This window comes from Aegilops tauschii, chromosome 1 (assembly GCF_002575655.3).
Source record: "Aegilops tauschii subsp. strangulata cultivar AL8/78 chromosome 1, Aet v6.0, whole genome shotgun sequence".
Taxonomy (NCBI): Eukaryota; Viridiplantae; Streptophyta; class Magnoliopsida; order Poales; family Poaceae; genus Aegilops; species Aegilops tauschii.
The window spans coordinates 4,847,319-4,871,866 of record NC_053035.3 but is presented as its reverse complement, the minus strand read 5'-3'; the positions used below and the strand labels follow the sequence as shown (position 1 = coordinate 4,871,866).

General features: G+C 48.2%; 1 protein-coding gene and 1 pseudogene across 1 annotated transcript; both read right to left on the bottom strand.

The window, feature by feature from the left end:
• LOC109766046 (vacuolar protein sorting-associated protein 60.1-like) overlaps positions 1 to 24,548 on the bottom strand; it is a 111,758-nt pseudogene that overhangs the window by 25,191 nt on the left and 62,019 nt on the right.
• On the bottom strand, positions 9,726 to 22,669 carry LOC109766007 (disease resistance protein RGA4-like). Its single transcript, XM_020324780.1, has 2 exons — positions 21,876 to 22,669; positions 9,726 to 11,862 (listed from the first exon to the last, which is right to left on the bottom strand). Exons 1-2 carry the CDS (start codon positions 22,667 to 22,669, stop codon positions 9,726 to 9,728), a joined length of 2,931 nt encoding a protein of 976 aa, XP_020180369.1.

The following is a 24,548-nucleotide window of genomic DNA, read 5'->3' as shown; positions in this document are numbered from 1 at the left end:
CTCGAACAACTCCTTGGCCCCTCCTCTTTGGGCGCCCCTCCTCCGCCCCTCCTCCTTAGACGGCGCCCCTCACTCGTCGTTCTCCGGCATCTGGTAGGGGAGGGTGTGCATGCCGTTGGGGTGAGGGAAGATGTGGTGGAAGTTGGTGAAGATGTTGTAGGTCGTGAACGCGATAAACTCGCATCCACACCAGAACACCTCGCCGAGGAGGTGGTGAGTGTCGTAGGGGTTGGTGAAGGTGATGTAGAGGCCGATGGGGAAGCTGTTGGCGTTGCCATCGTACTGGTCGTGGAGGTGGAACATGGGCGGAGTGCCCGGAGGGAGGTGGCGGTAGCCGGCTTGGAGGAAGAAGCGAGCCAGCTCTCTAGGGCCCCTCCACCTTGAGATGGCCCACACCCTCAGGCTATTCTCGACGATGACTCCGGCCGGGTACTCCCTCTCCGGCACGGTGCGCGGACGACGGTAGGTAGGGCCGTTGAACTGCATGGTGGCTCGAGTGGTGGATTTGGCTCGAAAAGAAGAAGCGGAGGAGGCTTGAGAGATGAGTGTGAGAGGGATGAGGAAATGGTGCCCTTTTGTAGCCGCGTTGCAGCCGTGGTCAATGTGTACACGGTGCCTTCTCGATCGTTTTCTCTTCTCCGTTTGTACTGGCATAAGTAATTGCGGGCATTAATTCAAAAACGGCGGGCAGAGCATCCAAAGAGGCACGGGCGGCACAGGCGAGATGCATCGTTTCGTGCACTTGCATCGGCGTTGCATCGGCGGTGACGCCGCGTGGGAAACAAGCCCGTTCATCCGCGCGTGACACTGAAAAAGGAGTTGCACCACCGACGCGTTCGTCTCCGGTTCAAACATGCATTTGTTAAAATGGCTTAGATGCGACATACCTATACGCTGCGCCCCTGCCGCTGCCCGCTTTACTGCGTCGATGCGTGCATGCAAGCCCGCATGCAAATGGCTAGGCTGTGTCACAGCGTTCACGAGCACAGAATAGCTAGGCTGCGACGTTGCATGGCATGCATGGGACAGGGATGGCCCACATGTCATTGACCCTCTCGCATGCAGCCCATCCCCCCCTCTCCACGGCCGTGCGTTCACGAGCACAGAATAGCTAGGCTGCGACGTTGCATGGCATGCATGGGACAGGGATGGCCTACATGTCATTGACCCTCTCGCATGCAGCCCATCCCCCCTCTCGACGGCCGTGCGCATGCACGCCAGGCTCTGCCGGGCCCGATCCGCTCGGCCCAACGGTCACTGAGATGCTCCCCCGCTCAACCTTATCTGTTCGAACAGAGAGAAAAAACGGTGGCCAATCAGATTGGAGAATCAGGGCTCCCACGGATCGGCCCCGTGGAATCCTTCTAGAAGGCCTATCCAATGGCCGCAGTTTGGCGTTAGGGTTAGATCGACGGTGGACGTTTGGCGCTAGGGTTACGGGGTTTTGAAGGCAGTCAACGGGGTTTTGAAAGGTTTGACCAAACATTCAAATGTGTATAACTAATTCAAAAAAAATCTAAAAAATGAAAAACCTGCGCATATAGTCTTGTTATGTTACATAGTTATGATATAAAATGATAAACTTGATTTAATGATCTTTGCATGAAAAAACCTTCACAAATTGGACTATCTCGACAGAGGTTGCATAGAGTTCAAAGGAGTGAGAAGAGGGTTTGAGGTTTTGAAAATGCAAAAAATCAAAAACCTCACCTTAGCTTCATTTTGGAGTGACTAAGGAGCATCTGAAGTTATTTTTGCATTTTAAATTTTTAAACTTGTTTTATTGCTGACTTTGTATTAAAGGGTGTTTTTTCAAAAATAAATTAATAATATGAATACTTATTCAAAAAAAAAGGTGAGACTTCGTATTGATCCTATATAGGTATAATATAAGCTAAGAAAATCTTTTTTTGTGATTTTGAGAAGGTCGAAAAAAACTTGCTTAGAAATGGGGTCGTTTTCCCTTACTTTGGAGCCTGTTTGGACAATATTTTCAGTAACTATGAGTTGGACTTCACAAAAAGGGTTGGATTTATGATCTAAAGTGCATAGTAGTACATAAAACAATGCAACATCACAGAACAAACAAATGAACTCCAAAAATATTGGAGATAGGTTCAAATTTGAATGTCGGTTCAAATTTGAATTTTATTTCAAGTCAAATCAACATCATAGAACATAAGTTTTCACATGAAAGAACATAAGTTTTCACATCAAATGACAACAAACATAAGTTTTCACATCAAATTTGAATGATTTTGACTCTAATTCTTTTGCTTCTTTCTACCATTCGATTTCTTCTCCTTTTTTCCACCGTTTGGTTCCACGGCGCATAGTTTGTTGATGCTGATGGTTTTGTTGCCAACTCCACTAGGCCCCCTCAACTTTTGCCCCTCACCATGTCCCACTTCTTCAGTTTGCACTTCTGCAGCTTGAGTAGATGGCACACATTGTTCAACTACTTCAGTTTGCAACTCAACACTTGGCAGCACAACCTCCAAACATGGCAACACAGCTGTCAAAGCAGATTCGCATGGCAGCACAACAGTTGCTTCATCTGCAATAGTTTCAGATTGCCCTAGCGCCTGCAAAACAGATTCAGTATGCATCACATCGTCCAAAACAGAAACACTTAGCTCATGTTCAGCAGTAACAGTTTCAGTTTGCTCCATATCTTTGTCACCAAACATTATCTACTTAGTGCTCTTCCTTCTAAAGCCATTGAGTCTTGCTTTTTTCACTGGCTAGCACTGTTCAACAACAAGAGGTGGGGCTTTTTCTGCACGCTTCCTCCTAAAAAGTAAAGCATTTCACTTGGTTAGATACTAGAACAAGTAGCAAAATCAAAAACTTGCAAAAACAGTAACATAAACATACTTTGGCCTCTGAGGAGTGTAGATGCATTTGGATGAACCAACTCTGTGCCCAAGTACCTCACACAACTTGCACCTATTTTTGTTACCTTTTTGAGCCCTTTTGGGCTTATCATTCTTTTCCTTTTCCTTTTTCCCCTTCTTACTACAACCACCTTTCTCAAACCAAGCTTTGAATCTGCTCTGTTTTGGCCTCCCAGCCTTTCTTCTAGTGACAGGGGGACACAAGGTAAATTCTATTTCCACCTCAGGCCACTGAGATTGGTCAGTCAGTGCAGGAATTGGACTTGCATATGCAGCTTTGAATTTTTGTATTGAATAATACTCATGCAAATATGGGTGCATATTTAACCTGGGTTTAGATGCCAAAAAAAGTATGGAATGCTCACATGGTTTTCCAGTGTGTTGCCACTCTTGGCAAGTGCACTCATGCAAGTCAGTATTTACCACATGCCTCTTGCCACTCTTTGTATCTCTAACTTCAGCACCCCACAAGGAAGATTTCTCAACAGATAGATGTGAAAGATTTCTACTCCTGTTGACCACCTGTTGTACCACTGCTGGAAGCTTGTCCCCTTCCAAAATATCAGCAATTTTTCCTCTCAACTCCCACAAACGCATGATCACGATCCTTATTTGGTCCACCATGTCATGCACAGGCAAGTCTTTCAAATCCTTCACTTTGTTGTTAAAACTTTCTGCCAAGTTGTTTTTGATATGATCACATTTTATGGCAGTATTAAAACCTGATCTATACCACAACAGAGAATGGTGTGTGTTCAACCATGAAGCAAATTCATTATCACTACATGATGCCAATATCTTACCAAGGTGATAGGAATGTGTCTGTCTGGTGTAGGATCTTGCTGCTGGCCACATGCGCCCAAATTCATCTCCTCTGAATTTTTTATCAGATTCATCCACATATGTCCAAAGCACTCCCTCTGCTCAGCATGGGGGAAAACATTTTTTACTGCATTTTCCAACCCTTTACATGCATCTGTGTGGATGGCCAAAGGAGAAACTGGCCCTATGCATCTTTTCAGTTGCATCATGAACCATATCCATGATGCCTCTGTCTCTGACTGAAACATTCCTATTGCAATTGGGAACATCCAGTTGTGTCCATCTAGAGCATTGCATGCAGTCAACTGACCATTCCACTTTCCAGACAAAAAAGATGAGTCTATGCTCAAATATGGACGACAACCTGCTTTGAATCCATCTATGCAAGGCTTCAAACACATAAAAAACTTGCTGAAAAAAACCTTGCCATCCTCTGTTACCTCTGTATCTATCTCCACCACACTTCCAGGTGACCTCTTCTCCACCTCTGCTTTAAAACTATACAGCATCCTAAATGTATTTGCCCAGTCACCATACAATGATTTCATGGCCCTTTGTTTTGCTTTCCACACTGTGGTATATTGCAGCTGGATGGGGTACAACTTCTCCAAGTCAACTTTAAGCTTCTTTGCAGTAGTGTTTGGAGTCTTGGCTAAAATAGGAGTAATCTTCTCTGTAACCCAAAGCTGTGATGTCATCTTTGAAACTCTCTGTGAAGTGGTCATACATGTATGCTGGTGTGGTATTTGATTTATCCTTACTGTACTTCCATCAGGTTGTAGTCTGGCAGACAAGTACCATTTGCAAGGATTGCCACCACCATCATAACCTTTGCACCGAGCATAAAATTTCTTTCGATCAGTCCACATAGTCTTGGCATCAAATTCTTTTTTCACTGCATAGGTCCTGAAAGACATCCTAAACTCCTTCATGCTTGGCCACAACTTTCCCACCTCAATAACTGGGTTCTCTTTGTCATACAAACAAACCAGCTCATTATCATCTGCATCATCCACATCATCTGCAGCCTCTCTCATCAGCTCTTCTTCATCCGCATTTGCATTTCTAGGGCATGTGTTACCATCAGCAGGCAAAGAACTGTCATCCTTCTCCTTATCTTTCTCATCAACTTCAATGCCAAACATTTCGGCCATATCAATGTCAGATATTGGTGTAATGACCAAATCTGTTTTTTCATTCAACTCTACTACATTCCAGTCAACAACAATCTTCCTAGCACCATGGGTTCCCTCCTCTCCACCTGCATCAATCCCTGTATCTTCAGCTACTACAGTCGGTTCAGTCAACAATGCCAACATCTTCTTTTGTGAAACCCACTCATTATCTTCCAGCTGTGCAGCCATCTTTGATGGCACATAACCAACTCTGGAATGAGTTTGCAGATCAATTACTCAGCATAAAATGTTACTTGTTTTCTTGCCCACCCTTCTTGCTGATCAATTTCTGCAACCATGGATTCTCCATCTTCAATTCTCACATATTCACCATTATAGTTATCGAAACGTTGCAGAGATACCTCTTGTTCTGGACCCCAAACAATACTCTCCCCAATTCTCTCCACCAAATTGTCCACGGCCTTCTCCTTCATGCTCTCCAATTCTTGGGGATCAACATCTGCAAATTCGACATCCAACCTCACGATGGTATCTCTATCAATGTCTTGGACACTGCCATCACTGAGCTTGGCTTTACAGGGAAAAAATTCCACTATAATTGCGAATGTGGTGGCAGAACCTGAACCTCCCCTGTTTTGTCAATGGCAGGCAGCGGCGGGCAGCAGTGTAAGCGACGGGCTAAGTGACAGTCACTACCAAATCGAGTTCGATAACAGCTAAAATAGAAAACAGGGCGGCATTACCGATTTGAAGCACTGTCTCCTCGCTCCATCTCATTCAGCCCCCGCGCTCCTATCCAATCGAGATTCTAAAACGCCAAGAAACAAAACAGAGGCAGCATGAGGCCACAGATTTATCCAAAATTCTGAGGAATGGAACTAGAGTTTGGAAAATACTCACTCGCAATAGCCGCTGCCGAGAAAGGCGCTCCACCACCGGGCGAGCCGCGGAGAAGAAACAGCCCCGGGATCCAATCGAGATTCTAAATCGCCAAGAAACAGAGGGGCAGCATGAGAGGCCACAGATCCCCCAAAATTCTGGGAAGTGGGACTAGGGTTTCGGGCTCACTCGCAATAGCTCTGCCGCTACCGAGAAATGCGGTCCACCACCGCGGAGAAGAAACCGCTGCCGGAGAAGATGCTTACGGCGGCGCCGCTCGCCTAGTCCAGCACGGGCACGGTCACACAGTCACCGGTCGAGTCGTGGACGGTTGACTCTTGACTACGTGGCTCTAGGTGGACCCCACCAGTCAGAGCACATAACCCCCGGTGTCCTAACCAAACCTCAGCCTAACTAACAGCCAACTAGCCGGGTAAACGGGTTGTCTTGCTTGAGCTATTTCTGCGCTGGGAGACGTCGCATGAGAGCCATTACAACCAACGACGTCGCATGAGAGACAATTCACATCAACGATGTCGCATGGGAGCTATTTGCTCAAATAAGAATTCCGTCTTTGACCCGCAGGCTCTCCCGCGATCGATAGCCGGAGCGACGGCGACGACGAGCTGTACGCACCCGCTCTACGCCCGCGTCCGCCGCATGGACTTGAGGGACCTGCTGACGGGCGGCCTCTCAGCCGCCACCAGCTCCATAGCATCGCAGAGCACGCTGGCCGGCGACCGAGCTGGGCCTGGGCGGCAGAAGCCTTACGTGCTGCCTCGCGTCGCCACCGGAGCTGAGGTACCACAGTTATCCTCTAATGCCTACTCCGTTGCACATCACCTGTTTGTTAAAATCCCCCACGGAGGGAGGACTGGGGATCTACGCATCTGCATTTTCTTTCCCGGTCTTACTCTAAACATAACTAAAACAAAATCCTTTGCCAGTTGACCCGCACAACCCTGGCGGAAGCAAGCATCTGTCCACCTACATGGTGGCAATTTATTCAGAAATTAAATTGACTTGACGATTTGAGGAGAGTGAAGGCCAGGGCGAATGTGCCACACCTCCATGCTTAGAGCATCTCCAGCCGTTCGGCCTCCCGGGACGCCGAAAAAGACCGGCCTGGAGGCGAGCCGGCGCTAGATCGGCCCCTTGGGTTCGTTTTTCCCCAGCCACGCGCCCAGGCGCCGCCCCCCAAGGCGCTCCATATTCGAAAAACATCATTCCCGCTAAAAGAAACAACAAACCAACGATCATCGCAATAGTTCGGCGACTCGGTGTCATAGTTCGGCGATCAAAATAAAAGGACACGCAGTAGTTCGGCGTACAAAAAAGGAAGGGCGCGGAAGGAGTAATCAAGCCCCGAGTTCAACCTCTGGCGGCGTAGTCGTCGGCGTACGCGGGCTGGAGGAATCGGCGCGGCTTCCGGGCTGTTCAGCGCGTCTTCTGTGCTGCTGGACACGCCGGAAGCATCAACGGTGGGGCTGGGCGTCGCGGAGGCGGAGACATCGTCGTCCCTAGTCTCATCGTCATCAGCCGCCGGGCTGGGCGGCGGCGTCGGCATCGCCGGTATCTGGTTCAGGATGAGGTCGCGCTCGGCCAAGAACCACGCCTTGAGTTTTTCATCGCCGCACTGGAGCATGTCAGCGCCGCCCAGGCGAGGTCGTTGTTCCTCTTCTTGGCGTCTTGAGCTTTGAGTTTCGCGGCGGCGTTGGCGCTGAGCAAGTCGAGTTTGACGGCGCTGTTCGTCATCAAAACAGCCCACCTCGCCTCTGTTTTCTCCTCTCGCTCGGCGGCCCTGGTTTTGGTGTCGGCGATGCAGTGCTCGATGGACTCTTGCATGCGCGCGGCAGCCATCTCGGCATATTTCGCCTTCTTGGCACCTTTGTTGCTGTCCGGGCGTCCATCAGCCGCGCCCGCTGTCGGCGTGTCCGGCTTGTACGTCTCTTTGGCTTTGGCGAGGGTGCGTCGGACGGCCGCCCATTTCTCGCACTTGTCAATCCGCTTGAAGACGTGGAGGTACTTGAAGTCTGCATCGCTGTTGTCGTCGCGGAACATGGCGAACATGCGCAGCAGCTACGCCGAGAAAGAACGTCAGTCGGCACCAGAGCGCGCGCAATGCAAAAGAGCGCGCGCGCGGTGAAAGGCAGCAACATGGACGGCGTGCGGTACCTGATCCTCGACGTTGGTGCCGTTCTCCGGCCGAGCCGCGACCTCCTCGACGATCCCATGCCATTTGTTGCACGCCGTTTGAATGAGCGATCAATGGTTCACCATCGCCTTCGACCCCCGCTTCATGTGCATGCCTTTGAAGTAGGGGTCGACGAGCTTCCGCTCGTCGAACTCGGCCTTGATGCGGTCCCAATACGTCTCGATGCTCTGATTCGTGCCGGTGACCGGGTCGAGGCAGACGACCTTCCACGCTTCAGCGAGGCACTCTTCTTCCTTGGACGCCCATTTGATGCGTGGCTCGCCGGACTTGGCCGCCTTCTTCTTCTTCTTGCTTGTCCTCATCAGTGCCGGCTCCTCCTCCTCTTCCTCCTCCTCCTCTGGCTCTTCCTCGCCGTAGTCGAGCTCGTCGTCCACGTCGGCGAGGTCCTGCGTAGCGAACCCGGGGGAAGCGGCGGCCGCAGCCGAGATGGCTGCGATGATGTCGTCCATGTCGACCTCCGTCGTGTCGGTGTCGCCGAGATGCGACGAGGAAGAGGCTTGTGAGTAGAGGCCGCGGCGGAGAGGCGGCGTCGGTGAGGCTGCGTAGTCCGGCGGCGAGTACGTGTACGGCGGGTACTGCACGCCGGCGAACGCGGGCGAGGGCGTGCGCTGGACGGGGCGCCCATGGGGGAAGGTGATGTTGGGGTTGAAGCCGCCATGGGCGTCCCCGTCGGCATAGCTCGTCGATGGCGTGCTCCATGGGTGCGGCGAGGACGAGAACCCGGCCGGAGAGCCGACGCTTTGCTGGCTCCAGGCCGCATACGGATGCCCGGGTGGATTCATCATCGCCGCGCGCGCCGCCTCCGCTTGTTCGGCCGCCGCATGCTCCGCAGCCGCCGCCGCCGCAGCGTGCGCTGCTTTCTCCCTGGCCTTCTTGGCCCTGTTGCGCCTGCGGCGGTGACGGCCTCCCGGCGCTCCACATCTGCCTTCCACTCGGCGTTGGTCATGCCGGGGGGCTTGGACAGCGGAGCCCTAGGCTTCCTTTGCTTCGGCGGGGCGGCGGCGGCGGGATCCGTCGCGGCGCGCGGCATCACGTACTTCTTCGGCGGCATGGCGGGCGGAACGGCAGTGCGGAGGCGGGGTTTGGCGGGAGGAATGGGGAAGAGAGGGGGGAGCGGGAGGAAACGGCGGGAAAAAGTCTTCTAGTCGCCGACAGAGCAGCCCCATGCCGCGCTTCCGCCGGCGCGCCCAGGCGACACCCGGTCACTTGGGTTCGGGGCGGGATCGCCGGCTTTGGATTTCGCCCAAACCGGCGCTAAACGAGATCCTGGGGCGCGACTGGGCCGATTTTCGGCCACCGGCGTTAAAAATTCGCCCGGGGGGGGGGGGGGGGGTAGGGGGCTGTTGGGGGCGCGGCTGGAGATGCTCTTATGTTGGGGCTTACCAATGCTAATTTCTTGGGCTGCTGATGAATGGACGAGGATTGCAATGGATAGAGGCCGGCTTACATCAATGGTGCTTAATTTGTTTTCTTCAACCTCTGATCCTTCACAGCAAGATGATAACATGCGGGATTAAAAGAATACTGTACATTACAATCATAGCAGAGTTCGTTTACGGAAATAAGAATATTTTTTAAGGTATGCAGACCATGAAGATCGTTGTTGGGAACTACTGGAGATCAGCCAGCCACAGTTTTCATCATAGAGCAAAACGGACAACATGGGAAATGTGCACACATGCTCCATTGCATTGCATTGCTTTGTACTTGATCAGACCCTTTCTAGAGAGTGAGGCGGTGGAGGTGGCCTGTGGCCAACTCTGTCTTGACCAGACATTAGGAATTATGCTGCAGAGTAGGGTCCTCGAGGTCAATTTCCATGTGATCGATAGTGCAGGTGTCGGTGTAGCAATTGCTGTCGTCTTGGCACAAGGCAACATATTTCACTGAAGGCCTACTAGTTTCGGCTGGAACAACGACCCTTTTGAGCAAACAAACCCTTGGCCTCTTGGGGTGCTTCTTCGCTTCATTTTCCCACAGCTGTATGGTTGGTTGATTGACCATAGAATCGAGAGCGATTTCCTGAAGAGCTTCAAACCCTTCCACTTTTATGACACCACAAAGACCCACTAGATGTTCACAAAGCAACTGGAGTGAAACAAGACGCGGCAAAGCTCCATCTTTAATTGTGGGGAATTTGGGGTTTTCCACCACAATGCATAGGCGTTGCAGGCTTGGCAAATCCTTATCTTTTATGTCCAAATCAGCGAGACCGACCTCCACCAGTTTCAGACAAACCAAGCGCGGTAGCTTACGCAGACCTGGTAGAAGATCGGCCACCGTCATATTAGTATATGTCAGGCACAACTCTTTCAGACCACGGAGGGACATGACAAACTGGGGGAACTGACTCAGGCCACCTTGCAGTTTCAGTGAGCTGAGATAACCAGGCGTGCTTGATGTTGCATTGCTGCTGTCGCCTTGATGAAGCAAATCTTTGGAAGAATTATTCAGATGGAGCGATAGAGAACGGGGGCCTACTGAAATATCTGTGCCAGCCTGAGCAAACTTGTGAATGGCCTCTGAGAGCATGGCGTGATTGCTATCTGTGCTAGTGATCTCGCACCATATCTTGACCTTTGTCAGTTTTTTCATATGAACCATCAGTTCCGGGAATCCAGAGTTGCTGTCTACAACAACTCCTGCTAGAGTCTGCAAGTTGAAGTTCTTACGATTCTTGGCACTTACCCTCTTCAGTTTAATCTTCCCAAAAAGGTGTGCCAAGTGGGGCAGACTGATGATTTCCAGGGGAAGTGTTTCTATCTTCGTCTTCCTCAAGTCGAGTGTCTCTAAACAATGTAGCTTCTTCATTTTAACTGGGAGATTGCTCACAGAGCTTCCAAGGGTCAGATATTTGAGGTGCAACAGCTTGTATATGTTGTCTACATGTGCGTCCCCGAAATCATTGCAATCTTTTAGATCCAACACCCTCAGCAACTTGCAGCCGGTCAGATTCGAATGAACAGCTTCTCCTGCGCTCCCAAAGACTGTTATTGACCGGGGCCGCATCTTATTGGCTGATCCTGTATTGTCCAGATTTTTCTTCACATGGGTACAAATTTTGTTCAGGTGGCCGTGGCTACTTGAAGCACCATGATGATCATTGCTGGAAGCTGTGCCATTTGTATGGTTCTCGATGACGAGATGACGATAATTACTTTGGTTCTTGGCACCAAAAGATTTAGCAATGAAATTTGAAGACATGGACCTGTGCAGCATGAAATGGTGCATGATGCCGTGAGGTTTGCATGTCTTGGCTTTTCCATTGTTGCTTGAATCAACAGGCAGAATGATATTCCGGTCAGTAAGTTTCTTCAAGTTTTCTTCGGCGACCTCCAGGTCACTGTGTTGCAGCCGACCCTCTATGTATCCTTCAGCCAACCATCGCCTTGTAAGGGTCTTCCTGCTGACGGGACGACCATCTGGGAATAAACTTGTGTACAGCAAACATGTCTTGAGAGAACTGCCTGCTGGTAGACTACTGTAATTGGTCATAAGAACTTGTCGGAGCTTTGTGAAGTTGTCGTTCTTGTTCTCGTCCATATGAATACCTAGGCGCCTGCAAGTATCTTGGCAGAACTGTCCTGTGAGCTCCTTCTCGTCTAGCAAATGGTTGGCCACACTGACGAGAGCAAGTGGATGGCCTAAGCATTTGCGAACGATGGCATCTGAACCATCCTCCGAGTCAGGTGAAGATGCCCGGAAGAATGAAACTTTATTCTTCAGCAATGTCTTGGATTCTTCTTTGCCAAGATTTCTCATATTGTAAACATAACCGTCACCCGAGCTGCATGCATTTGCTACTGACTGCACGTTGGTGGTCACTAGAAGTGTGATCGACTTCACTGCACAAAAGATGGGCTTTAGTGCCTCCCACAGAAGCTTCTCGATGTCATCAATTACAATTAAACACCTGTCAGGAAATATTAACAAAATGAGAAGCCCAAACTTGAGTAGCTAGAATCGATTGAAGGTAGGTTTGAATCGAAATTTTCGCTAATTCGGTTGTGTTTAGGCTTTAGGTTTGGTTGTACTCATGTGTGGTTGTTGTGTTTTCTGTAGTCTGGATTAATCGGATGTAACTTATTTTTCTATCTATCTATATATATTCTACGTGCAGTCCTTTTTTCCGATAAAGCATGCAGTCATCTTGCACGGTTTGGAAAAAAGAAACTCGATGGAGTTGTCTTCAAAGTTGATTTCGAGTGGCTTATGACAAGGTGAAGTGGCTTTTCTGGCAACATCCTCTGCAAATTGAAGTTCATTTCTGCCTTGAAGCTCTGGCAGTATACAAGCTTGGCATAGCTGACTTGGAAATGAAATCTGAAGGAAATATGCCCCAGAGGCAATAATAAAGTTGTTATTTATATTTCCTTATATCATGATAAATGTTTATTATTCATGCTAGAATTGTATTACCGGAAACTTAGTACATGTGTGAATACATAGACAAACAGAGTGTTCCTAGTATGCCTCTACTTGACTAGCTCGTTAATCAAAGATGGTTAAGTTTCCTGACCATAGACATGTGTTGTCATTTGATCCACTGGATCACATCATTAGGAGAATGATGTGATGGACAAGACCCATCCGTTAGCTTAGTATTATGATCGTTTAGCTTTATTGCTATTGCTTTCTTCATGACTTATACACATTCCTCTGACTATGAGATTATGCAACTCCCGAATACCGGAGAAACACTTTTGCGTGCTATCAAACGTCACAACGTAACCGGGTGATTATAAAGATGCTCTACAGGTGTCTCCGGATGGTGTTTGTTGAGTTGGCATAGATCGAGATTAGGATTTGTCACTCCGAGTATCAGAGAGCTATCTCTGGGCCCTCTCGGTAATGCACATCACTATAAGCCTTGCAAGCTATGTGACTATTGAGTTAGTTGCGGGAAGATGCATTACGGAACGAGTAAAGAGACTTGCCGGAAACGAGATTGAACTAGGTATAATGATACCGACGATCGAATCTCGGGCAAATAACATACCGATGACAAAGGGAATGACGTATGTTGTTATGCAGTTTGACCAATAAAGATCTTCGTAAAATATGTAGGAGCCAATATGAGCATCCAGGTTCCGCTATTGGTTATTGACCGGAGATGTGTCTCGATCATGTCTGCATAGTTCTCGAACCCATAGGGTCCGCACGCTGAACATTCGATGACGATTTGTATTATGAGTTATGTGTTTTGGTGACCGAAGTTTGTTCGGAGTCCCGGATGAGATCACGGACATGACGAGGAGTCTCGAAATGGTCGAGAGGTAAAGATTGATATATTGGAAAGTTATATACGGACACCGGAATGGTTCCGAAGAAGATCGGGGATTTTTCGGAGTAACGGGAGGTTACCGGAACCCCCCGGGAAAGTTATTGGGCCTAATGGGCCATAGTGGAGGAGAGGAGGCAGGCCACAGGAGGTGGGGCGCGCCCCCCTTGCCCCAATCCGAATTGGACAAGGGAAGGGGGCGCGGCCCCCCTCTTTCCTTCTCCCTCTCCCTCCTTTCCCCTTTCCCCTCTCTGTTGGAAGGAAAGGGAGGCCGAATCCTACTAGGTTTGGAGTCCTAGTAGGACTCCCCCCCTTAGTCAAGCCTCCCCCTTGGCCGGCCTTCTCTAACGCCCCTCCTTTATATACGTGGGCAGGGGCACCCCAAAGGCACAACAGTTGTTTCTTAGTCATGTGCGGTGCCCCCCACCACAGTTTACCACCTCGGTCATATTGTCGTAGTGCTTAGGTGAAGCCCTGCGCGGATCACATCACCAACACCGTCATCATGCCATCATGCTAATGGAACTCTCCCTTGACCCTCTACTGGATCAAGAGCTCGAGGGACATCATCGTGGTGAACGTGTGCTGAACACGGAGGTGCCGTACGTTCGGTACTTGGATCGGTCGGATCGTGAAGCCGTTCGACTACATCAACCGCGTTACTAAACGCTTCCGCTTTCGGTCTACGAGGGTACGTGGACACACTCTCCCGTCTTGTTGCTATGCTTCTCCTAGATAGATCTTGCGTGATCGTAGGAAATTTTTTGAAATACTACGTTCCCCAATATCTCTTGAAGTTTGAACAACCCATCTCTTAACGTTCGATGACGATTTGTATTATGAGTTATGTGTTTTGGTGACTGAAGATTGTTTGGAGTCCCAGATGAGATCACGGACATGACGAGGAGTCTCGAAATGGTCGAGAGGTAAATATTGATATATTGGACAATGATATTCGGACACCGGAATGGTTTCGAAATGGTTCGGCTATATTTCGGAGTACCGAGGGGTTACCGGAACCCCCGGGAAAGTAATGGGCCTTCATGGGCCATAGGGGACAAAGAGAGGGGAGCCCGCAGGGTGGCACCCCCCCCCAAGGGAGTACGAATTGGACAAGGGGGAGGGGGTGCGGCCCCCTTTCCTCTTTCCCTCTCCCTCTCCCTCTCCTTCCTTTCCCCCCTCCGTAAGAATGGTAAGGGGGGCGGACAAGGATTGGGAGTCCTAGTCGGTTCCCCCCCCATGGCGCGCCCCTCTAGGACGGCCGCCTCCTCCCCTCCTCCTTTATATACGGGGGCAGGGGGCACCCCAAAGGACAACAATTATTCTCTTAGCCGTGGGTGGTGCCCCCCTCCACAGTTTACTCCTCCGGTCATAACGTCGTAGTGCTAATGTGAAGCCCTGCGCGGATCACATCACCATCACCGTCACCACGCCGTCGTGCTGACGAAACTCTCCTCGACCCTCTGCTGGATCAAGAGTTCGAGGGACGTCATCGAGCTGAACGTGTGCTGAACTCAGAGGTGCCGTACGTTCGGTACTAGATTGGTTGGATCGCAAAGACGTTCGACTGCATCAACCGTGTTAACCTAACGCTTCCGCTTTCGGTCTACGAGGGTACGTGGACACACTCTCCCCCTCTCGTTTCTATGCATCTCCTAGATAGATCTTGCGTGATCGTAGGAAATTTTTTGAAATGACATGCTACGTTCCCCAACATCGTATTCTTGAACAAAGTGGCCAAATTTTGTCAGATTGAACTGAAATTTTACAGCATGTTTTTACAAAAAAAGGGTGTTGATGACTCACCGCACTTCCTGACTACCAAATTTCACGCAATGTGATTCAGCCATTTAAGAACAGTTACCTAAAAACCGAAGAATATGGGGACTGCAATTTCTATGTTTAACATATGTTAGCTACATATCATGTTTGCTCCGGACAGAAGTGATTGTTGTTTTTTGCAAGTTATACCTTGTGTTGTTGATGTTGTAATCCTCTCGAGTTTCCAGAGAAGACTCTATTGTCTTCATCCTGCTAACAATTTAATTTGGAGTGAACTGATTGGTCGCATGGTTTTTGTTCCTCATATCAAGAAAGTTTTTAGCGTAAAATAGTTGTCTTTTGTGCATGTTATTGTGTTATTAGCTCGTTGGTTACTTCTTGATTAAAGCTATTGACAAAGTCTACAAGTTAAAGGGGCCGGGGTTAAGTTGCGCATGTTTACAGTGTCAATAAACATTGTTGCGACCCATCACCACTCAAGTCTATGCACCAGTTAGTACTAAAGGAAAATAAATTGTTGGTTTGCAGTCGGTTGGTGACTGAAGTTGATTGCCACACAGGTTATGTCCTAATATGGATGTTGGTCGTTTAATAAAGTATATGTGTGAGAAGGCGGCGTGGTATGTGAGTTATTTTCTGGTGCGAGGTGAGACATATTTATAAGATTGTAAAAGGGGTAGGCTAGATCAATAGGAAGTCCCAACTTTAAGGACGCATCTAGGTAGTGCTCGTGCATTTAATAGAAATCCAAATTAGCAACAAGTCATATAGAGACAAAATGGAAAACATTAACAACATCCAAAACTATTTTTCTTATTCATTAAATGCATTGCTTCCAACCTAAGCGGACAAATCAAAATCTGTTTTCACCGTTGCGCTTCTCATGATGAGTTCTTTCAAACTAGAACCCACGCGGTTCGACGAGGATTTCCAAAAAGTAACCATCATTCAGGAGAAGCAAGTTTTGTGGTACAAATATGCGTTTCTAGCTCAAATCGAGTTCTACACCGCTGATAAGTCAACATTTGGTGTAGATCATTTGGTGATGACAAGCAATGCTTCTTGAGAATAGTTGCTTGCATATTATTAAAACTACCATTGTCTAGTTTATATGGCATACATTAGCTTTTTAAAGCAAATGTAATATGACAGAAATATAAGTTTATTACAAGTTACTTTTTGGCACGTAGATTTACATTTCTAATATACTGACTTAAAATTGTATGAACGATTTTCTAAAATTTTGAGGCCTCCTGTTCGCTTGTAACATTAATAATAGACAGGCTACCTGCCGGTTTGTCAGAGAAAAACGGGTTTATAGTGAACAGTCACTTTTCATTATAGTAAGCTGTTTTTCAAATATATCCACTAGGAGATGTCTACATGGAATCTAGTTTTGCAAGGTCTTCTGACTAGAACATTAAAATAATGCACAAAAAGCATGTGGGGTCTAGTTTTACTCGTAACAAATACCAACATTTTTGGTATGCGATACAATTGTAAGTTTCTTTTGGAAAAAATTACCGAAATGAGTCCATGTGTGAAATCTAGTTTTGAATATATTGTTCTGAGAAACATAAAGGTGGAAAGGGATTTTGATTTGGCCGATTGGCTTGAAAGCAGTGCCTTTCTGAAATTTCAGAAATAGGTTCGTTGGTGCTGTTGTTATCTATTTTGTCTACAAATGGGTATTTATTTATTTATTAACACAATACAGACGTAGACACCCATAATATGCACAAACACTCACTTCTACAAACGGACGCACACATACCTTATCCTATGAGCACCTTTAAGAGACTGAGTCGGCACAACGAGCATCGGTGTCAAGTCTAGAACTTGAAATCTGGTGGACTGAATATATCATTGTCCTCCTAACCATCCAAGCACAGGTTGGATCCCAATATTTATTGATTTTGTAGTGTGATGCTTAGGTGGAGGGTGCTCTTTGTTTCTGCCTTTGCGTACGCCATGGAAAGAAAAAGTGCACACACACTATATAGCATTTAGAAAACTTTAACATAACAAAGCTTGAGAAATAGCTGTGAAAGAAACTAAAATGGACCATTTCAATGGACAAGGGAACTGGTTGGGAAACATGTCGCTGAAAAAAAACCAATCCCCACACCCTTGTTGCCGCTATGACGTCTCGAACAGAACCCTAGCGCCACTATATCACCCCTGCCTCTTCCCCGTAACAACCGCCGCCCTGCCTCTTCCCCCTAACAACCGCCTACCGATGCCACTGGCGGGTCGTTTCCCTCCACATCCGCATGCGCTCTGTGGTGTAGGGGAGGCGATGTCTTTCTCATTTTGTGCATCAGCATTCTTTGTGGTCTGGTAGCTTCCTAGGCACGCCAGAGTGGCTCCCTATCGGCTTTGCTTTGGGGGGATAGTGTCCGCAATGCGCATTCGTGTAGTTTCATCGTTTGGCTTAGATGGGCTTTCTGGATATGGGTGGCAGCTTGACTCCTTGCTCATGCGGCGCGTCGGTTCCTTTTTGGCGAGGCAAGCACGGGTGGCTGTCCGGCTCGGTGGAGTGGCGGCGGCAGGGCTGGCATGCGTGGTTGCGCCGACAGCTAGGGGTGGCGGCGCTGGCATGGGATCAAGGGCCCAGATCTAGCTATGCCAGATTGGAGATGGTGGCTGCTCCGGGAAGGCGTATCCCATGATGCGATTGTTGCCTCTTTGTCAAGGGAGCATGTTGTGGTGATTTTGCAGAGTGGAGGTGCATGACGGTGTTGGTGAGAACATGGTTGTGTGAAGTGGAGGTGCATGATGGTGGAGGCGCGGAGGGCGTAGTGGTGGTGGTGGCACATTGGTGCCAGCTTCGTTTTCAAACATTCTGCCATGGTGTGGTATGGCCGTGTGGTCATGCCTGTTGGATTGGCTTGGTTCATCGTTGATGAATACGAGCAGAGTCAAGACTTGGTATCATAGGTTCACAACGGTTAGGCTCCCTCCAAGGGGCATGCGAAGGTGGCGAAGCATCATGGTCTGGGCGAAAGCTTTGGATTCAATGGGGTCATTGCCAGCGATGAGGGTGCTCATGCGCGTCCTTCCCCTCATTGGAGGCATTGGCGAAGGGTGCTCTCGTTAATGGTGGTCTGCGTTCAATTAGAATGGGAGAGGCGGTGGGTTTTGCCTGGCCTGATTTTCTTTTGCATGCATGTAACAATACACGTTGGCATGACATTACCAAAGATTCCCCTAAATTGAATATTCAAAAAGTTTTATCTCCTGAACCGTTAACCCTATTGAGGATCCACACCTTCACCATTAGCTTTCTGACGGCGAGATCTTCAAAATTAGATCTCACGTCGACAAGTTTGGACAACTTCTTTTTGCCGGTAATTAGTTACCGGATTAATATACTGCACCGCTAGCCATGCAAAGATTTTGCATTTGAGGATCGCCCCACTCCTCCAAATACACTCATACGTTGGTGAGGTCGCAAGCCCCAGATGTAGAGCTCGATACACGGACCGACCTGTGTACTGCCCCGAAGTGTCCCAGGGCCATGTAAATGTATCCGGCGCTTAAGGGTCATGATAAGCATCCATAGTAGCCACTCTGAGATGCATGAGCTGTATAAGTGCCATGAAAGGTGGCTCTCCGTTGATATCCATCTCCCACTTGCTATCCACCATGGCCTGACCGACTGTTCGCTTGTTTTGCACTCTGGTGGGGACCAAAGGCAAGATGGCCGGCGCAATGTCTGCAACCGCCAAGCCGTTCATCCATCGATCCTTCCAAAAGAGCACTCTGTTGCCAGCACCCACCGTGATTTGCACGAGTTGGTTGTAGAGCTGCCTCGCTTCTTCATCTACCAAGAACGGTATGCCTTGCCATGGTCTATCCAAGTCCGTTCGCCTCAACCATTCCCATCTCACCCGGAGTGCCATAGCTATCAGCTTCAGATTCTTGACACCGAGGCCTCCAAACCTTGTTGGGCGACATATGATGTTCCACGCCACAAGGCATTGCCCGCCGTTAACCTTGTCCTTCCCAGCCCAAAAAAACGACCGCATCCAGGCGTTAATCTCATCAAACACCCAATCAGGAGCATTAAGCACCATTAGTTGATGGATGGGTCTCGCCGCCACCACTGATTTGATGAGAACAAGACGCCCTGGCCGTTGAATAAGACCTCGTTGCCAGGATGGTAAGAAACTCCTCACTTGATCGACGAGAGGCCGCCAATCCGCTCTGGACAGTTGATGGATCGCCAAGGGAATGCCCAAATACTTGCAAGGGAACTGCCCAACGTCACATTGCAGATGCGCGACAACTCTGTGCTGGTCATCCTCCGAGCCCCGAATCAAAATCGCCTTGGATTTCCTATAGTTCACCTCCAAACCTGATGCATGCCCAAAGCTTGCTAGCGCTTGCTTGACAAAAATCAAGTCCATCTCCGTTGGCTTGATGAACAACGCAACGTCATCCGCGTAGATTGATAACCTTTGAGTCGGGGAGATCCCAGTGAGGTTGCTGACCACACCTTCCTCAGCGCCTTTCCTGAACATCACCGTTAGGGCTTCCATCGCGATGACAAATGGTAGTGGTGAAACTGGGTCCCCTTGGTGAAGGCCGCAAGCGTGAACAAAGCTCTGTCCCGGACATCCATTCACCACCACCTTAGTGCTCGCTGTCTGAAGCAGAATAGCCACCCACCTGAGCCACGCCTCCCCAAAGCCTTTCTTTCTCAACACTTGGAACAAAAACGGCCAGGAGAAGGAATCAAACGCCCGCGTAATGTCGAGCTTTAGGAACACTCCGGGCGTTTTTCTTGCGTGAAGTTTCCTCGCGATCTGTCTGACCAGAAGATAATTTTCATGTAAGCATCTTCCGGCGATGAAAGCTGACTGATTTGCCTGGACAATTTCCTTCATTCGTCTCCTCGCCCTGAGAGCCAGCGCCTTGGCGAAGAGTTTCGCGAAGCTATGCGTCAGGCTAATCGGGCGAAAATCTCCCACAGAATCAGCATCCGCGCGCTTAGGAATGAGAGTGATCAGCGCCTTGTTTAACTTGCCAAACCCGCGGCTGTCTCCGACATAGAGCTTCATGATAGCAGCCATAATGTCATGCTTGATAATAGGCCATGCCTACTGGTAGAACATGCCAATAAATCCGTCCGGCCCCGGCGCGCGATCAGCCGGAAGGTCTTTAATTACCTTCCAAATCTCCTCCTCCGTAAATATGGCGTCAAGATCCTGGAGATCCACAGCTTCCATCTCAAGGTAATCAAGGTCAAGGGTGAAATCCCTGGCTTGGCACTTTCCCATTCTATTCCTGAACTCAGTGGTGAACACTTCTTCCTTTTGATGCTGCTCAGTGATAATATTATCGCCCTCCTTGACATGCACAATGTAGTTCTTGGTGCGCATGCCGTTAGCCACCGCCTGGAAAAGTCTGGTGTTGGCATCGCCAGCACCCAGCCATCTGATCCTCGAGCGTTGCCTGGCAATCGTCCTCTCAAGCGATGCCAGCCCAAGCACAGTCATCTTCAAGTTTCTCCGCAGCCATAGTTCTTCCGCGGTGAGGGTGCGTGACTCCTGCGCTTGCTCTAGCCTTAAGATCACCCAGTTTGCCACTGCCAACCTGACTTTGATGTTACCCGTCTTCCTCTGCCCCCATGATTGCAGAGACATGCTTACAAGAGGAACACACGGTCGATCACATACTTCTCCATTGCCCCTACGCTCGGGAGGTGTGGCATCTATGCTTCACACAAATCAGTGTCATCGTGAGGCAACCACAACCTGGTGATTCACTTGAGGCATGGTGGCTTCAAGTGAGGAGTGCAATTGTCACTAGGGATAGAAGAGGTTTTGACACTATCGTCATATTCGTCGCTTGGTCATTATGGAAACAAAGAAATGCAAGAGTTTTTGGGCGGCTGGAGCAACAGAGGAGGCCGAGCCAATTGGTGCATCAAATCTTTGACGAGCTTAGAGAATGGGACGAGGCCGGAGTCGGAAGAATACATCGTTTTGTGAGAAGTTAGATCTTTTTGTCCTTTTTGGTGTTGAGTGGGTTCTGCTAGCATGATGTTCGCATCTATACCTAGCCTCTTGTAATTATGTTTGCTCTCTTCTATAAAAATACGGTACGCCATTGGCGTACTCTCGAAAAAAAAAGTTGCCGGATTAAATTAACTTAGTTGTCAGGTTGTTGAAGGGCAATATATACCACTAGAAAACTTCCTTCATACTCTCTTCATTTCTAAATATAAGAACTTTTAGAGATTTTAATATGGACTACATATAGATGTATATAGACATATTTTAGAGTGTAAATTCACTCATTTTTCTCTGTATGTAGTGCATATTGGAATCTCTAAAAAGGCTTACATTCAGGAATGGAGTGAGTATTACTTATTTTGGTCGATTCACCTTTTCCATATTGGAATATTCACTCTCTTCCCTTACATAACACTACAATATTTTAAAACATACAAAGATATTATTTGATAGATGTGCGTAATTATTGTGGCAACTATTCACGATTAGCATGGGTATCTATGTTGATACATTCTGGAAACTTGAGGCAGTAACAAAATCATTGAAACAAGACAACATGGGATCTTATTTTAAAGCCCTCGTTGAGACAAACTTACCAGTGAAAATGGATCCCTAATCACGTTAATAGTTCGTGAGATAAAACATTTTAAACATTAGAAACAACCAAGATGCACACTATGCAACTTAGATTTTCCCCCTTAATGAAATCCCAAGAGCTAATACCTTGCTCAGCAAAGAAAATGAAAATAAGGGAAAGTTTTTCAGATTAGGTGCAGCTAACTACAGGAGCCAAATCGATGTTAGATGATTAATTATCAGAAGTAATAGGTGGACACGCACCTGGTTCTTGCGATTCCAAGACGCTCTCTGAGAAGTTCCTGAAGCTGGGCGGCTTGTTTTGTTCGTATCTCGTCTGGTGCTACGCTTGGAAGAAGCTGTTGCACTATCGCCCTCAAGATCCCCTGCTTGGCGTCGTCTTTGTGCTTGGAAGCCACAGCCCAGGCACGGTGAAGGAATTTCCGGCGAACTTGAGGGCAGTGATACACTGCCTTCGCGAGTGCCGTCTTCCCCGAGCCGCCAAACCCGACGATGGATATCACTATCATCTTCTCGCTCTCGCCATCTAGCAATTCCAGAAGCTCCTGCTTGGGTTTCTCGATGCCAACATGATGATGATGGTCCTCGAATGCGCTCGCATCATCATCAGCTAGGAACAATAATTGGCCGGCGGCGGCTTGCTGCTGGCTTCCGATCTTGACACCGTAATTGGTTTTCTGCTGATGTGCGTCCTCCAACTGCTTCTTCAGCTTCTGAATCTCCTTGGAGAAGTCCACTTGATCGCCGATTGACATCGGTTCTCCGTCGCAGGCACCACAAGGGAGGAACTGGTCTAGGCAATCTTCAATGTCAAATGCCAGATCACGCATCCGGGTGATGAATGCGTCCTGGACGTCGCTAGGCTGCGCCTTCTGCGAGAGATGATCCTCCATGTCACCGGCAATCATGCTCAGCTCACTTTGCATGTGTTTGATATCACCGGCGAGGCCACTCAACTGCTCGGATATCTTATCCAGCACCACCAAGAGCTTTGCCACGATGTTGGTCATCAGAGCGCTCACCACCGCCGCCTCCATCTCTCTGTCGTCTGGCTGCTGGCCTAATCTCGAAACTTTTTGGCAACTAGAGTTTCTCTGTAATGGAAGCCTAGCTAGAGGGATGACTGGATGGGGATAGGCATAGACTTGAGTGGCACCGGTTATCTTCAGGAATGAACACTGCAAAATACTTTGTCTGATTTTTCTCCTGGGTCGCACCAACTATGACATAGACGTGCACATACCTTAGTTATTGTGTTTTTTCGCCTTTGGCATTTTCGGATGCAATTTATGTTGTCCAGTTTTCCCAGAATTTATTTTGTAAGAGGGTTTCCACTAATAGAAAAATGGTCAAATGTTCGGCTTATTAGTCCCGGTTTGTATTTGAGCCGGCACTAATGTGACTATTAGTGCCGGTTCGAACGGCTAGGCGGGCCGCTCTCATTAGTACCGGCTCTAATATGTAGTATCGTAAAATACCAGCAAACGAAAAAAAATTAAATGGAATACACAAAATTAAAGAAAAAAAAATCATGAACCCAAAAACCCCCAAACCTTTTAGTACCGGTTGGTGTTACAAACTGGTACTAAAGGGCTCCCCGCCCCCAGCGCCGGCTCGTGCCACGTGGTGGCCCTTTAGTGGCGGTTCGTGCAGAACCGGTACTAGGGGGAGGGGGGACCTTTAGTCCCCACACTTTAATGCCGGTTACAGAACCGGCACTAAAGGGCCTTACGAACCGGTGCTATAGAACCGGTGCTATAGCCCGATTCTGCACTAGTGTTCCTTACTACCTTATATCAATCGGCCGTATACCTTGGTTCATGTTGTTTTACCTATAAAGCAGGGCAACAACCAGTTTCATGTATATCAAAGACTAAACTAATATAACTCCTTCTCATAATGTAAGACGTTTTTTGACACTAGACTAGTATGACTAGTATTAAACAATACATTTTACATTATGAGAGGGAGGGGGTAGAAAAGAAAAGTCACCTGTGACTTTATATAGATGAGTATATCGGCCCATTGAAATCCATCACAAATGTGAAATAAAAAATCCGCCATTCGTAGCAATGAAATAGGTACGCTATAGCTGGCCCGGAGCCTCGTCGCTACCCTATGGCTACCACCACGAAATCCTCCACAAATCAGTCTAAGCAGCACAAAAATGAAAATAAAAACTCTCTTAAATCATCTCTCTTACGTAAAAAATTGTTGCGATTGCCGGCTATGCCGGCCACTATAGCTAGGGAGAGGCCGTCGCAAAATTGTTTCTTCCGCAGTTGTTATCTGTGGGATTTAATTTAACCACCCACTAACCGGAAAATCATTTGCATGAGATGGCGACTATGCTATAATTCCTTTAACAAGTTGTAAACTTGTATAGATCCTAAAAGGAAGTGCTGAGTTCGTGATTCTCTGGCTATTGAATTCATGCACCAGTTAACTTATCCAAAAGTCCGAACTGATGAAGGTTTTAATACTGCGTTGGCAGGGTCTTAAACTCAAGACCTCTTCGCTTGGATACCATATTGAATTCATGCACCAGCCAGTTCAAACTGATGGAGGGAAGCGGACAATATATTTCAACACTGGCAATCGAGCTTCAGAGCAGACAAGGCAGAGTTGGTGTGTAATCGCTTGCTTGCCTTGCCCAGCTGATTGGCATTGCTTTGTCGGCATACTCTCCACCAGTGCTAACCGCTGCCACAGAATACGACGCTAACCACCAGATTAGACTATACTCAATCATTACGAGTAAGCCAACCAATACCCCCCAAAAAAACGGACCCAAGACCGAGCACTCGCCTTACGGTCTAGTACATATACTCACAAACGTATTGGAATTTTGCGCTAAAGATGCCGCCATGAGATTCCAGCACAAGTGGACACATGCATCTGCTATATTTTCAAATC

Bases quoted from the DNA above. Each gene is read 5' to 3' on its own strand.
- LOC109766007 (XM_020324780.1), bottom strand. From the start codon at position 22,669: ATGGAGGCGGCGGTGGTGAGCGCTCTGATGACCAACATCGTGGCAAAG. The intron at 11,863-21,875 runs GTGCGTGTCCAC...ATTTCCTGACAG, and splicing joins CTTGGAATCGCAAGAACCAG to GTGTTTAATTGTAATTGATG.